This window comes from Engraulis encrasicolus, chromosome 11, assembly GCF_034702125.1.
Source record: "Engraulis encrasicolus isolate BLACKSEA-1 chromosome 11, IST_EnEncr_1.0, whole genome shotgun sequence".
Classification (NCBI taxonomy): domain Eukaryota; kingdom Metazoa; phylum Chordata; class Actinopteri; order Clupeiformes; family Engraulidae; genus Engraulis; species Engraulis encrasicolus.
Window position 1 is genome coordinate 48,985,898 of NC_085867.1, and position 15,000 is coordinate 49,000,897.

Here is a 15,000-nt window from a genome sequence, read left to right on the forward strand (position 1 = left end):
AACATGCAGCCTACAGCTCAATATGTACGCATGCACGCACACACACACACACACACACACACACACACACACACACACACACACACACACACACACACACACACACACACACACACACACACACACACACACACACACACGCATGATGCAAGGTAGTGTGCCAACAAGCTGCACTCAATTCTTACTGAAATATTTTTAATGCAAAGTTCAGCATGTGTCCTATATGCCGATATGTAGCCTACCAAGCACAGACAGACAGACACACGCGATCACATCTGTCCACCACATAGTCACGTAGTGCACAATACATATGACCCCAAGTGAACTCCCAGGCTCCCGTTTTAACTTTCACTGATGCAATTTTCCATTGAGTAAATCCGGAGCTGGAAAAAAAACCCTTAGACTACCGCACGAGGCAGCGGCGAGCAGCAAGAGCGGTAGTAAGTTAAAGGAGTATGCCACTATTTTGGGGCTTAATACAGTTAAAATCATTGGCCAGGGTTTATAAAGGTGGTAAAGTGTCTTATTTTTCATGTTAAGTGTTGTCTTGCTTTAAGACAAGTTAAAAGAGGAAGTATGTAGCTAAGCTAGTGAAAGTCAATGGATCACTGTAACATGTAGCATGCTACACGGATCCATTGACTTTCACTAGCTTAGCGACATGCTCCCTCTTTTAACTTGTCTTAAAGCAAGACAACGGCTTACATGAAAAATAAGACTAGAAAGAGCCACAGTATCCAAGGTAATGTCTGCATACCACCAAGAAGGATGAACCACATTCAACAGGATTAACTGTGGATGCAAGAGGAACCAAATGACAGTAAAATGACAGGTGTCTCAGTTATTTTGCCCACCCCTGTATATTTAGACAACACACGTGGTGAGATTGAAAATCTTGCCCAGTGCACAGATGGTGGATTTAAACTGGATGCCAGGCATTTTACAGACAGTTTGTGATGAAATATAGTGGTGAAGATTAAAATGTGCGCATACTGTTATGTATGCTGCAGTAGAATTTTCAGCTACGCCATGTGGCTGTACCCTACAGGTGCACAGGATAAATAATCATGAAACTGACAGCAGCGGTGTAGTCTACTTTTTTGAAGTGGGTTTACTGTATATTCGAGGATTTTTTGAAGTGGGTATACTGTATATATTTATGCTATTCTAAACAATGGATCAATCAATTTTAAGTGGGTATACTGAAGCCCCTAAAATTTAGAAGTGGGTATACTCCATATACCTGCGTTCTACGTAGACTGCACCACTGACTGACAGACTAGTTGCTACACCAAGATTTCTACACTAAGAAAACACACAAAAAAGAAAAAGTGCATTCTGACAGGTTTTATGAAGTTTTCTTTAAGTTCCATGCTGTGGGAAAACATTAAAAAAAAAATAACAAACTTGATGTTATGGATTTTGGAATTTCCACAGCTTTATTTGGCGATACCATTGTATTTGTGACCTAAATACCCTTTCAGTAAGTGGATAATATCTATTTCTGAAATTGGACAGGTGGCTGAATGTAGATTGGAGCGCAAGAGAGTTAAATTGCGGTGTTACTGTAATGTTATGCGTGTAGAGCAGGGGTGGGGAACCCTGTTCATTCGAGGGGCAACTTCAAATTCCTACAAGGGCTGTAAAAGTCCTCCAAGGGCCATACTATGAACACAAACCAGGATTTCCCCCTGCACTTTAGGCCTATATTGAAGGGAGCTACCTTTAAACCAGACCCCACCTTCTCTAGGCATATAACTTCCTTATGCAATTACTTATACAAATGTAATTTATAAGATTCCTTTACATTATATGTCATATTTCTTGTGAAGCTGCATAACATTTAACATTATGGCTTCCTGACTGAAGAGACAGGCGTTTCCCCACTCCAAACAGGTTGCACAATGGATAGGCGATGTGGCAATCTATCAATGGGGTGACGTGACCAGCGCAACAGGACCTGATTGGTCCAACCTAGTCAACCAATCTTTTCAAAAGTTTTGTGTTTGAATTGTGTTTGTAACTTTACCTGAAGAAGGTCGGATGACCGAAACGTTGTATTAAAGTTTGTTGGTGGAATGGACAGTGTGCAGGATTTCTTTACACTTAAGCTGCATCACATTAAAATTATATCGGGGTGGGGTGCGGGGGATACACACCTGGTGTAAAGCAAGAAGTGGAATAACACAATGAACACCAAATCATTAGGAGCAGTTTGTTCTTTAAGTTTTATTGATAAAATCTGTTCAATTCTCCAATCAGGGATGAAAAAATTAAATAAAAAACAAGTTCTGTAATATGTTTCATTTTCATTTTTTTTATTTTTACAAATGCTGTAACCAAGACTGCCACTACCCTCAAGCTGTGTTAACTGGGTGGAAAGTTTGAAACACATCCTTCCACCAATTTCAATCCAGTTGCAGTTACATCTTCAGAAATAAAACAAAAATAAAATAAAATAAAATAAAACAAAACAAAAAAACACACCCTCCATTGGTTTTTTCAACCAAGCAATTCCGTGCTACTTGCTATGTGCGTTCACCCATGGCAGCTCGTCTCCATACACGAGAGAAAAAAACCAAACCAGCGAAACAGAAAAATGAACATGACACGCACACAAAAAAAACCAAAATCAACAAAAAAACCCTCCAAATTAGCAAACACAAAACACACTGAAGGAAATAAAATAAACTCAAAATGCTTTTTTATTTTTTACATTTTATTTTTTTCTCGGGCGGCCAAAAGTACCCAAACCCTGACAATGTGGCACCACTAAACCACCCCCCACCCCCTTATCCATGCATTATGTGACACTATAAACAAGGTATAAGGACTCCCCCCTACCCCCTATAAGTCTAGCCTATGTATGTAGCCTATGAGAGAGACACTAGGTCAGGTACAGACCCCTCTATGTATGCCCTAAGAAACACGATGACGGGTTTACGAAGCTTCATGGCTGCACAGAACAGGCACATGGGTCATAGGAATGCACACATCATTTAAGTCTCTGCAGGTTACCCCCCATAGAGGTGAATGACAAGAGATTAGGAAGACCCGAAAGACAGGGCTGAGACCATTTAAAAAACATGTCTGTGTGTCAAAAACATCATGTATTACGATTAACATAGAGGTTGATAGCGATGATGGTGAACATTCTCAGACAGCTACCATCTGGAGATTTAGGGCTGATTTTGGAGTTCTGTTGACGACACACCGACCTGCAGTTGAATTCAATCTATTCTATAATTCTGAAGATGAGTTCTGTTATCTAGAAGAAGATTCTAATCAGACACTATCCTACACTATGATCTACCTAACTGTATAACGACCTGTTTCTACGCTTATTAGGAGATGAGACTAATAGAGAATGGCAAGAGCCACGAACTAAACTGTACACAAGAGCTTTGCTATGGTCTAGCTGCATACATCGAGACATAGTGTGGTGGGTCTGGCTGCATACACAAATAGAGAGAGGGGGGCAGTGGAGGTGGTCTAGCTAGCTTACATACATAAATAGAGGGATCATTCGAGTGTCGTCTAACTCCGAACACAAATAGATGGGGCAGTGGGCGGGACCCATAGTCCCATGCACACAAATTTAGGGGGTGGTGGTCTAGTGTCACGTACTGTACAAACAGCTAATGGGCGGGGCGGGGGTATGGCGCCATACACCATTTGAGGAAAATGGTGCGTGTTAAAACTTTATGGATGGGGGGTACCTTCGCACGCAATTACATTAGGCTAGTTCGTGACGAAGCAGTACGATTTTTGCTAGGCAGTGGGCATGCACACTTTGCCAGTTTGATGCATTCTGGTTAAAATTGTCTAACCACAATGCATCAAACTGGCAAAGTGCGCATGCCCACTGCCTAGCAAAAATCTTACTGCGTTGTCACGAACGAGCCTAAAAACACAAAGTGTAGGGACGTGGTATGGCTCCCTACACAAACAGAGAACAAAGAGAGGTACCAAGCGATTGGCCAGTCAGTCAGTCAGGGCTTTAGGAGGCCGACTGTGTACATGTCAGCACTAGCAGTCAGGTCGGAGTTCAAAGTTCACAAGTCAAGGGTGACTCAGTCTGGTTGTGTCCGAAACTGCTGATGAGAAGGATGTTGCCTTCGAAGAGTGCACTTGGTGTCAGCAAAGGCATCAAGGAAGGCTGTCCAAATGGAATTCAAACTTTCGAAGATACGCTTTGTTTTGCCCAATTTGGTCTGCCAATGCACCACATGGTTTTAAGCCTTGGCATCCATGGGCTATTGGTGTTGTGGCAGGAGCATCCCATTTTGCAGCCCAATCAAGGTAACTACATGTAAATCGGCTTTTAATCCCGAGCTGACAGCACTCTTGTTTTCCTGGGTTTCTCCCATATTTTAGACCCATCTCTGTTTAATTCGCAGTACTCTTTTAATGTGGTCTACTACGGCATTCTGCTATAATTGGACTTACCGCCACCACAAAAATCTCTCAGGATTTGGTACTCAAATCTTGACAGGTCTGTTTCAATCGACACCCTTGATGCCTGTGTAGAGGTGCGTGAAACTTGTTAGGCAAGTCCCGGTTCACACGTAGTACTAGCCTCTGAATGAGTATTGCTCACCTGACCTGACCTGGCATGCCCTGACCTGACGTTATAAGTCCACACTTGGCCTCGGGTGATATGACGAGAACAGAAAGACAGGTGCGGGTGAATGCCAAATCTGAGACACCTGCAGCAAGCCCCGGGGGCGGAGCTGAGATACTCTGGGGCATTTAATTGGCCGCCACCTGCATTTGCATGCATAAGATGCATGCATGTGTCGTTTTGATTTTTAATGTATAGTAGAAAAAGCCGCACTCCCGGATCAGTTTCTTGCCTACTGCATACTTGCATTCTTGCATACTGGGTTAGCATGGCAGACAGACAGACGTTTCGGCCTAAGCCTTCTTCAGCGTCTTTTGATTTTTTTATTTTTAACACATGATGGGTGCCTCTGTCCACAACATTGCCTTTTGAAAGAGGGGGCGATAAGTGGGAAGGTGTGTGTATGTGAGAGAGAGAGAGAGAGAGAGAGAGAGAGAGAGAGAGAGAGAGAGAGAGAGAGAGAGAGAGAGACAGAGAGAGAGAGAGAGAGAGATAGATTGAAGAGCAAGCAAAACACTGTTTTTAGTGGACTGTGTTATGCCACACTGATTCACTTGACATGACGTCAAAACTAACATAAAAAGTTCCACACGTCATTGCGCTTAACTAAAAACATGCGTACTGTACGTACAAACCAAACGAGCTCTCCAACAACACTGCCCTCTACCTGCAACAACAGTGCATAACTGGACATGTATTATATATATTTTTTACATAGCATTCAACTCTGGAACAAAAAAGGCATGTGAACGTCATGAACGGCTCCAGAATACTAGGGAGGGGTTTCACTCAGGATACAGGAGACAGAAAAAAAGTTGTCTCGCTAATGCTGTGTGTGTGTGTGTGTGTGTGTGTGTGTGTGTGTATGTGTGTATTTGTGTGTGACAAAAACACATCCTGAGCATATTTCTTTCCACAGAGTTGACTGGACCTAGCCAAAGGAGACAGAACAGGACTGGACAGAACACACAAGAACACGCTCTTCCACGCCAAGCCAATGTGCTGAAGCAGCGCCTGGCGCCGCGCCACTCTCATTTCACAAAACATTTTTGGTTTCCTCTCGATCTCCATCTTTGCCATCTTGTCACTGGGCATCCATCCCTCCATGGGCAGACCTCCATCTCCATCTCCATCAGGCAAGAGGGGTGGTGGGGTGGGAAAATCAGGGGGAAATTTAAAAAAATAATAATAATAAAAAAAAAAGAATCACTCTTAAAAATTAAAAAGTGTGTGGGGGGGCTGGGGGCTCGCTCCTTTTCTGCTTGGTTTCAATACAAACATGGCACTTTCTCTTCTTGGACCAGCACAGACACCATGGTTTGGGGGGGGGGGGTTGGTGTGGGGTACTGGAAGAAGAGGAGAAGGAAGGAAGAGAGGAAGGTAGGGAAGAGGAGAAAAGAGGAGGAGGAGAAGAGGAGGAAAGAGGAGGAGAAGAGGAGGAAAGAGGAGGAAACGAAAAAGGAAGAAGGAAGACAGGAGGACAGGCGAGGGAAGTAAAGGAGAGAACAGGGTAGGAAAGCAGATGAGAGGAGAGAGGTGTAGAAAAGAGGAGAACAGAGAAGGGTAAAAAGAGGAAAGGAGAGGTGGGAAAAGGAGTGAGAGGGTATGAAAAGAAAAGAAAGAAAGGTGTGGGGGGGGTATAATGGGAGGGCATTCGTGGTACAAACTGAATCATGCGACTCTTGTCCCTCCCCTCCACATCACCCCCAGGCCCAAAGGGGCGGAGCCCCCGGCACTACGGCAACGTCAATCAAAAGGAGCTGGCAGGAGGCGTGACCAACCTCTTCCCTATGTACACCCTGCAGAGAGGAGAGAGAGAGAGAGGGGGGAGGGGGGGATAGAGAGAGAGAGAGAGAGAGAGAGAGAGAGGGAGAGGGATAGAGAGAGAGAGAGAGAGAGAGAGAGAGAGAGGGGGGGGGGGGGAGAGGGGGAGAGAGAGAGAGAGAGAGGGAGGGAGAGAGAGAGGGGAGGAGGGGGGAGAGGGAGGGAAGTGGTGAGGGGGAGAGGGAGAGGGAGAGAGAGGGAGAGAGAGAGAGGGAGGGAGGGAGAGAGAGAGGGGGGGGAGAGAGGGGGGGGAGAGAGAGAGAGAGAGAGAGAGAAAGGGAGAGAGAGAGAGAGAGAGAGAGAGAGAGAGAGAGAGAGAGAGAGAGAGAGAGAGAGAGAGAAACAGAGAAAAGGGAAGATTGATAGAAAAGAGAGAGGAAGAGAGACATGGGAGTAGGGGTGAGACAAAATACGGATGGAGAGAATTACTCAATGAACTTCATGCTGTATATGTACAGTAACCTACAGCATTGGTGTTTGTGATCAAGTCTCTGTGGGATAGATAACACCATGGATATTTGTTTACAGTGTGTGTGTGTGTGTGTGTGTGTGTGTGTGTGTGTGTGTGTGTGTGTGTGTGTGTGTGTGTGTGTGTGTGTGTGTGTGTGTGTGTGTGTGTGTGTGTGTGTGTGTAATATTGAGGGGGAATGGTACGGAGAACAGGGCAGTGGTCCAAAATAGATACCCATGACCTACTGTACTGAGCTCATTCATGAACGGACTTTACAAGTACACACTGTGACACAGTCTGCTGGGGCGTGTCCCACTGATAACGGAGTGTGTTGTCTGAGTATGTAAGTACGTGTTGCTGCTGGATAGGACGGAGAGTTTGTATGCATGGTGAAAGCATCATGAGAAGTGCTGAAGTGCTTGAGATGAGAAGGCCATAAATGCCACATTCTTCCATCCATACAAGAGAGAGAGAGAGGCGGACGGAGAGGGAAAGACAGACAGACAGACAGACAGAAAGAAAGAAAGAAAGAAAGAAAGAAAGGAAGGAAGCAAGGAAGAAAGAAAGGAAGGAAGGAAGAAAGAAAGACAGAAAGAAAGAAAGACAAACAAACAGACAAACAGAGAGAGAAAGAATGAAAGAAAGAAAGAAAGAAAAAAAGAGAACATTTCCTGTGTGTGTGATGTATACACTCGCCTCCAAAAGAGTTGTTGCCTGTCCATCTGTTTGGAATAACAGCTAATAACCTGACTTTCAATTAATCACTTGGCTTCAAAAGTCACTCATATGAAAGCTACAACCCTCCCGAATGAAAATGTATGTACAAAAATAAATTTCATGCACCAACGAAAGATTGACCCTTTATTGAACAGACAGGCAGATTTTGACAAGACAAAAGTTTTGTCGCCTATCGAACATAATGTGAAAATGAGCAGATAAGTCACTTCAAAACACTTCAAATACGCAGATTGGGTGTCATACTTAATCACTGAATCACTCTCACCTCTCCAGAAAATCAACTTTAGCCTTAGGTGTATGTTTAGGGTCATTGTAATCATGGAAAGCAACACAATGAAAATCAATGGAGTTCAATGAGAGATGGTGACATATTCGCTATTCGTAGAGCAATACATGTTTAACTTCATGATTTAATCAATGTTAAAAGCCCTCAAACACCTGCAGCATGCATGCAGCTCCTCATAAGAGCTGTATCTGTACCATTGCGTGTTTGAAGTGTTTGAAGTGTCTTATCTGCTCATTTTCACATTATGTTCGATAGGCGACACAACTTTTGTCTTGTCAAAATCTGCCCTGTCTGTGTTCATTAAAGGGTCAATCTTTCGTTGGTGCATGAAATTTATTTTTGTTCATTCATTTTCATTCGAGAGGGTTGTAGCGTTCATATGAGTGACTTCTGAAGCCAAGTGATTAATTGAAAGTCAGTTTATTAGCTGTTATTCCAAACAGATTGGTAGGTGACAACTCTTTTGGAGGCGAGTGTACAGTATGCCTACCCAATGCTGAGGGCCAGTATGTGTGAGATATAAGCAGTGTGTGTGTGTGTGTGTGTGTGTGTATGCCTACCCGATGCCAGGGGCCAGTGTGTGTGTGTGTGTGTGTGTGTGTGTGTGTGTGTGTGTGTGTGTGTGTGTGTGTGTGTGTGTGTGTGTGTGTGTGTGTGTGTATGCCTACCCGATGCCATGGGCCAGTATGTGTGCGATAAGCAGTGTGTGTGTGTGTGTGTGTGTGTGTGTGTGTGTGTGTGTGTGTGTGTGTGTGTGTGTGTGTGTGTGTGTGTGTGTGTGTGTGTGTGTGTGTGTGTATGCCTACCCGATGCCGAGGGCCAGTGTGTGTGCGATAAGCAGTGTGTGTGTGTGTGTGTGTGTGTGTGTGTGTGTGTGTGTTTGTGTGTGTGTGTGTTTGTGTGTGTGTGTGTTTGTGTGTGTTACGGAGGGATATTATAGTTGCAGGTAGACTAGTCAGCACACTACCACATCCACACCACATGGGGGCACCGGCTACCTTTTGAGGCTCTGTGCCTTTAAGAACTGTGGAAGCCATTTTATAAGGAAAGTGGGAGAACACCTGAGAGGTTGGCTGGTGAACTGGGGAGCAAGCTGCTCGCATGCTGGAGCTTGTTTGGCCAGCATTGGAGGTACCTTGCTCACAGAGCTCACATGTATATGGACCCTTACCGCACTTGGGCCTTCATGGATACTATGGACTTGTGTATCTTATGGAATATCGTGGGGTTTCCCTCACAACGATGAACGCTGAAGGAGAGCCAGCTGGAGAACGGCTCTGGAGATTGAGCTGACCGTCAATGAAGACATGAGTTTGCGTTTGCCCGGGGCTCAGAGAAGGTATTCTTGGTTGCCTTTTCACCACATCCATGCACTTTTTATCTTACATACTGACTTACACGTTTTAATGCACACATATTGTTAGGAGAGTTAACAGGGAGAGAGTTAACCTCGTAATAGTGGTGTATGCCTACCCGATGCCGAGGGCCAGTGTGTGTGTGTGTGTGTGTGTGTGTGTGTGTGTGTGTGTGTGTGTGTGTGTGTGTGTGTGTGTGTGTGTGTGTGCCTACCCGATGCCAGTGTGTGTGTGTGTGTGTGTGTGTGTGGTGCGTATGCCTACCCGATGCCGAGGGCCAGTGTGTGTGTGTGTGTGTGTGTGTGGTGTGTATGCCTACCCGATGCCGAGGGCCAGTGTGTGTGCGATAAGCAGTGTGTGTGTGTGTGTGTGTGTGTGTGTGTGTGTGTGTGTGTGTGTGTGTGTGTGTGTGTGTGTGTGTGTGTGTGTGTGTGTGTGTGTGTGTGTGGTGTGTATGCCTACCCGATGCCGAGGGCCAGTGTGTGTGTGTGTGTGTGTGTGTGTGTGTGTGTGTGTGTGTGTGTGTGTGTGTGTATGCCTACCCGATGCCCAGGGCCAGTATGTGTGAGATGAGCAGCGAGGGGATGAAGACTTTGAGGAACTCGGCGGAGAAGAGGCCTCCCTTCTTCATCACCCCCGTCTTCCTCATGCTCAGCGTCAGCGAGCGCCGCGGGTGCCGGAACTGGAACTCTCTGGAAGAATACACACAGCACACAGACATGGGCATGAAGAACACACACGCGTAGTAACACACGCACGCACGCACACACGGGCGCGAAGAACTCTTCATTAACTTCTCTTATGTACCTAACATCTTTATGTACCTAATTTGCTTTTAACATCCTTTTAAATCCTTTACTTATTTTTTCTTTATCACTGAGTTGGACATTGTTACCAGTGTTGCAACTGTACACTGCGCCTCAATGTCTTGCTTATTATCCAATTTGCCTTGTTACCTTCCTATTATTTAATGTTGCTTCTATTACCTTGTGTTTGACAATGTTGTCAGTGTTGCAACTGTATACTGCACCTTGAGGTCTTTTGTTTACTTTTTTGCTACGTTTTAATGCATTGTCCTCTTCTTTACTCTTTGAAGGACAATGCTATCAGTGTTGCAACTGTACACTATGCCTTACCCTGTTCTTGTTTAAATTGCTCCTCGTAAGTTGCTTTGAACAAAGGCGTCTGCTAAATACCAATGTAATGTCAAAGAACACATACATGTAGTAACACACGCACGCACGCTCACACACACACACACGCACAAATAATGACAGATACAGGTAGAGAGTAGACGCCCTCCACCCCCCCACACGCACGTTAACACTAGTCTTCAAATAGAATAACTTGGGTAATTTCAGACTTAACAACTTTATATTCCACACGCAAACGCACACACGCACATTAAACATTCAAGCAAAGCCCAATTGTACAAAGGAAAAAGAATCTGGTGCCACACAGATGTCTATTTTTTATATACTTTTTTTCAGTGCAATAAGACTAACGTTTCGACATGCGTCTTCATCAGAACAAAAAATAGACATCCGTGTGGCAACAGATTCTTTTTCCTTTCTACTTATAATTTAGTCCTGGCCCGAAGTGCAGAGTGCGGAGGGCGTATCTCCTTAAAGGGACACTGTGTGAGATTTTTATTTATTTATTTCCAGAATTCATGCTGCCCATTCACTAATGTTACCTTTTCATGAATACTGACCACCACCATCAAATTCTAGGTATTCATTATGACTGGAAAAATTGCACTTTTCATACATGAAAAGGGGGATCTTCTCCATGGTCCGCCATTTAGAATTTCCCCAAATAGCCATTTTTAGCTGCAAAAATGACTCTACTGGGACCATACTAGAAAATATCTGTTTATTACTTGGTAAACTTTCATGTAAAGATCAAATTTGGCAATAGGCAGCCCAGTTTCAATGAGCAGCATAGTTGCAGTACCCTTTTTGACCATTTCCTGCACAGTGTACCTTTAACTGTTTTGCGCAGAGTGTGTATCTCCTTAACTGTTTTACCGCTCTGTCTCATTCTAATCTAGATTTGAACTGATGACTGATGAGCTAAACACGCAGACACATACACCAACACAACAGACACAAACACACAGCGACAGATACACCAGCACAACAGAAACAAACACACAGCGACAGATACTCCAGCACAACAGACACACACACACACAGACAGACGCTCTCTTACTTGGGCGGGATGTTTTCGGGTCGACTGGACCAGTCGGCCACCCAGTCCGAGTCCTTCATGAGGAGGTCGTCATCGCGCTCCTTCTCCAGGATATCCACCTCCGACTGCACACCACACACACACACACACACACACACGCACACGCACACGCACACGCACACGCACACGCACACGCACACGCACACGCACACATACACATACATATAGATACACACACACACACAAGACACAAGCATAAGTCATTGCTATGACCCAGAACAAAGAGCTGTACAGCAAAGAGCTAACATCATGAAAATGAGTCTGTGTTTAACCCATCATGGCTGGTGCCATCTAGGGATTTGTGTTTGGGGTTGGAAACAGGTTAACATTGGTGTCAAAGTTGCACTACTGGGCAGTTGGTGGATTCAAATCTGCAATTTCAAGCATTTTACCATAACCACAAGCTTTACTGACCGCAACGAAGCGACACACACACACACCCGTGCGTATGTGTCATGCACATGTTTTTACTGAGTGTGTATTCACGAGTGAGTGTATCTGCGTATCCATCCACACAAAAATGAACAAAAACATACCGAAAGCAGTTCCCGCAGGAACAAAAAACCCCAAACACGTTCAGAGAAATACCACATCTCACACAAAATTGCCAGCAATCCTCGCTCTAGCCAAAAGAGAAAACAGCGAGTGTGTTTGTGTTCCCTAGTAGCTACACACTGTATCAAAGACAGCCAACAAACACAGCTGCTGAGGGAGCAGTACACGCATATTTTGCGGCGGTGAGAATGTAGCACGCTCTGTAGTTTAAACAGAAACCACGGAAGAGATTGGGATGTCCTCCTCAACAGATGTTGACGAGATAGACCATCTACTGTGTGTGTGTGTGTGTGTGTGTGTGTGTGTGTGTGTGTGTGTGTGTGTGTGTGTGTGTGTGTGTGTGTGTGTAAGTAGATTGGGAAAGAGATTGGGAAGTCCTCCTCAACAGATGTTGAAGAGATAGTGTGTGTGTGTGTGTGTGTGGGTGTGTGTGTGTGTGTGTGTGTGTGTGTGTGTGTGTGTGTGTGTGTGTGTGTGTATGCGTGTGTGTGTGTGTGCATGCTGTGCACGTGTAAGTGTGCACTGTATGTCTACACGTGTGCTAACGTGTGTGTGTGTGTGTGTGTGTGTGTGTGTGTGTGTGTGTGTGTGTGTGTGTGTGTGTGTGTGTGTGTGTGTGTGTGTGTGTGTGTGTGTGTGTGTGTGTGTGTGTGTGACTATGCGTGTGTGTGTGTATGTGTTTACATGAGCACATACTGTAGTATATGTCTTGTATGTGTCCTCATCAGCAGCTGCAGCAATAACAGCAACACCAGTCTCTTTGCCAGACGGCAGAAAGGTCTAAACAGCAAGACATGGCAGCTTAAGGAGATATTGAGAATGGACTAGCTCCGAAACGTCTGTTTCTCCAGTTAAACCTCAGACTTCTGTTGTTAAATTTCGGCTTATACACTTTTTTTTCACACAAGCCTTGTGTGCGCCTCCTTTTTTCCTATTATCTTGAGTGATTACTAGTTTTTGGGAGTGCACGCACCAAGCAATACACGGGTGTTAAGTGCAGGCGCAGACGCCGACCTTTGTTGGTCTTTTGTCATTCACTCAGCTAATGGACATCCTCATGTCACAGTTAAGAGCCAGGCCAGCCAGCCAGCCAGCCACAAACAGGAAGCCGGCCAGAGTGGAGTAGTGACCTGCCCGGCTAGCTGCATCTAATTACACTCCAGTCATCACGTAGCTAACGTAACAACTGTAACGTCAATTTACAAGAAATAATAGAATTTGTTGACTTCAAGGTGGATTAAAATGCCCTGGATTTGTAGCCTGATTATCATCGATGTTCAAATCTCTTCGAGACTTGGTCTGACCCAGAGCATAACAATGAACACTTCCCAAACGGCATGGTTGACCTGCCTCCCTTGGTTTGCTTATGGTTGTTTGCTTCCGGACAAAGTGAAAGGAGTTCCCGTATTTGCGGGAACTCAGAAAGTACTTGCATTGCTCTACTAGTCTTGACCTGACTAGACCACAAACAGGAAGTCGTCCAGAGTGGAGTAGTGACCTGCCTGCTAGCTGCATCTAATTACTGCCCAGTCATCACGTAGCTAACTCCAGTCGCTTTCAAAGGGGGAGCCGGGGACCAAAGATGTATAAAGTAGAATAGAGGTCCTCTTACAGATGTAATTACAACAGTAGTGATATGATATTGCATGGTTTGCACTGTATAAGAGCATACTACTAGTGTTTATATCTGTAAAGGTCTAAACAGTGCTGTATGACAGCTAATGGACATCCTCATGTCACAGTTAAGAGCCAGGCCAGCCAGCCAGCCACAAACAGGAAGCCGGCCAGAGTGGAGTAGTGACCTGACCTGCTAGCTGCATCTAATTACACTCCAGTCATCACATAGCTAACATAACTTAACGTTTCCTGGGAGTTAACATCAGGGAGGACCTGACCTGGGGTGTCAACACCACTGGGCTAGTGAAGAACTTGAGGAAGAAAAATCCTCACAAACTGCATCTCATTATTTATTTATATTACCACCATGTCCAAAAAGCAAACGCGTTTCGGCTATCAAGCATTCATCAGTGCGTGGCAGTCCACTCCATTTAGTCTCACCACAGCCACTAGGTCAGGTTAGGCAGCAGGCTGCAGACTGCAGAGAAACCATAACGCCTTTCATCATCATCCACCTGTTGTTTAGCAATTGGATTAAATCAAAAATGTACAAGCTGTACAAAAAAAATAAAAATGTATGTACAGGGAACCAAATGTACAAATGTACGTACAAGGGAATCGAATTAATCTTAACAAAGTCGTAACCTCTTCAGGGCTTGACATTAAACTGAGTTACTGAGCTATTTCTTGAATTTAAATTCAATCAATTGATACACACGGTGCAAACAACAGAATGTAGATGCTCTGATACGGGTCGCACCAAGGAATAAGCTGCCAGCCAAATTGGCTAGTGACACTGAAAGTGTTACCAGCCACAGCCAAGTTTTACCAGCATTTGGCCGGTTGGCAGGTGCCAGTGTCAAGCCCTGAACCTCTTACTGCAGATGGGACCGTCAACAGAACAGGACAGTCCCTCTGGTCAAGTACTTTGGCAGCAAACATACTCAACTACATCATACTAACAGTGCTATGACAACGCAGAGAGTCTTAAGCAACCGATAAAGACTTGGTCATTACCATTTTGTTGACAATAAGTTTATACCAGAGGCTATCAGTGGGTTATAAAGGGGTTAATGCTGCAACAGAAGTTTTCACAGAGTGAAGCATCATGGCTAATGCACCAGGCTAACACATGGTGCACTATTTAGGAAAAAGTGAATTGCAACTTGTGCCCCGCGTTCATGAGTGAGTATTGCGGTCACATACGCATGACTGTGCCCTGCTAGACACTGAGGCTACAGTATGTCTTCATCAACACTAGGGGTGTGCAAATGAATCGTCATGACGATGCATCGCG

The 15,000-nt window shown here is 44.7% G+C and overlaps 1 protein-coding gene across 1 annotated transcript in view; it reads right to left on the bottom strand.

Annotated features, from left to right (window-relative positions):
* Positions 1-2,209: 2,209 nt before the first annotated feature.
* bnip3lb (BCL2 interacting protein 3 like b) overlaps positions 2,210-15,000 on the bottom strand; it is a 33,586-nt gene continuing 20,795 nt past the window's right edge. The window contains exons 5-7 of the mRNA XM_063210810.1: positions 11,493-11,596; positions 9,821-9,970; positions 2,210-6,423 (exon numbers count right to left, since the gene is read on the bottom strand). Coding sequence (XP_063066880.1) covers positions 6,375-6,423; positions 9,821-9,970; positions 11,493-11,596 — 303 coding nt within the window. The 3' untranslated portion in view covers positions 2,210-6,374. The remainder of the gene's footprint in view (positions 6,424-9,820; positions 9,971-11,492; positions 11,597-15,000) is intronic.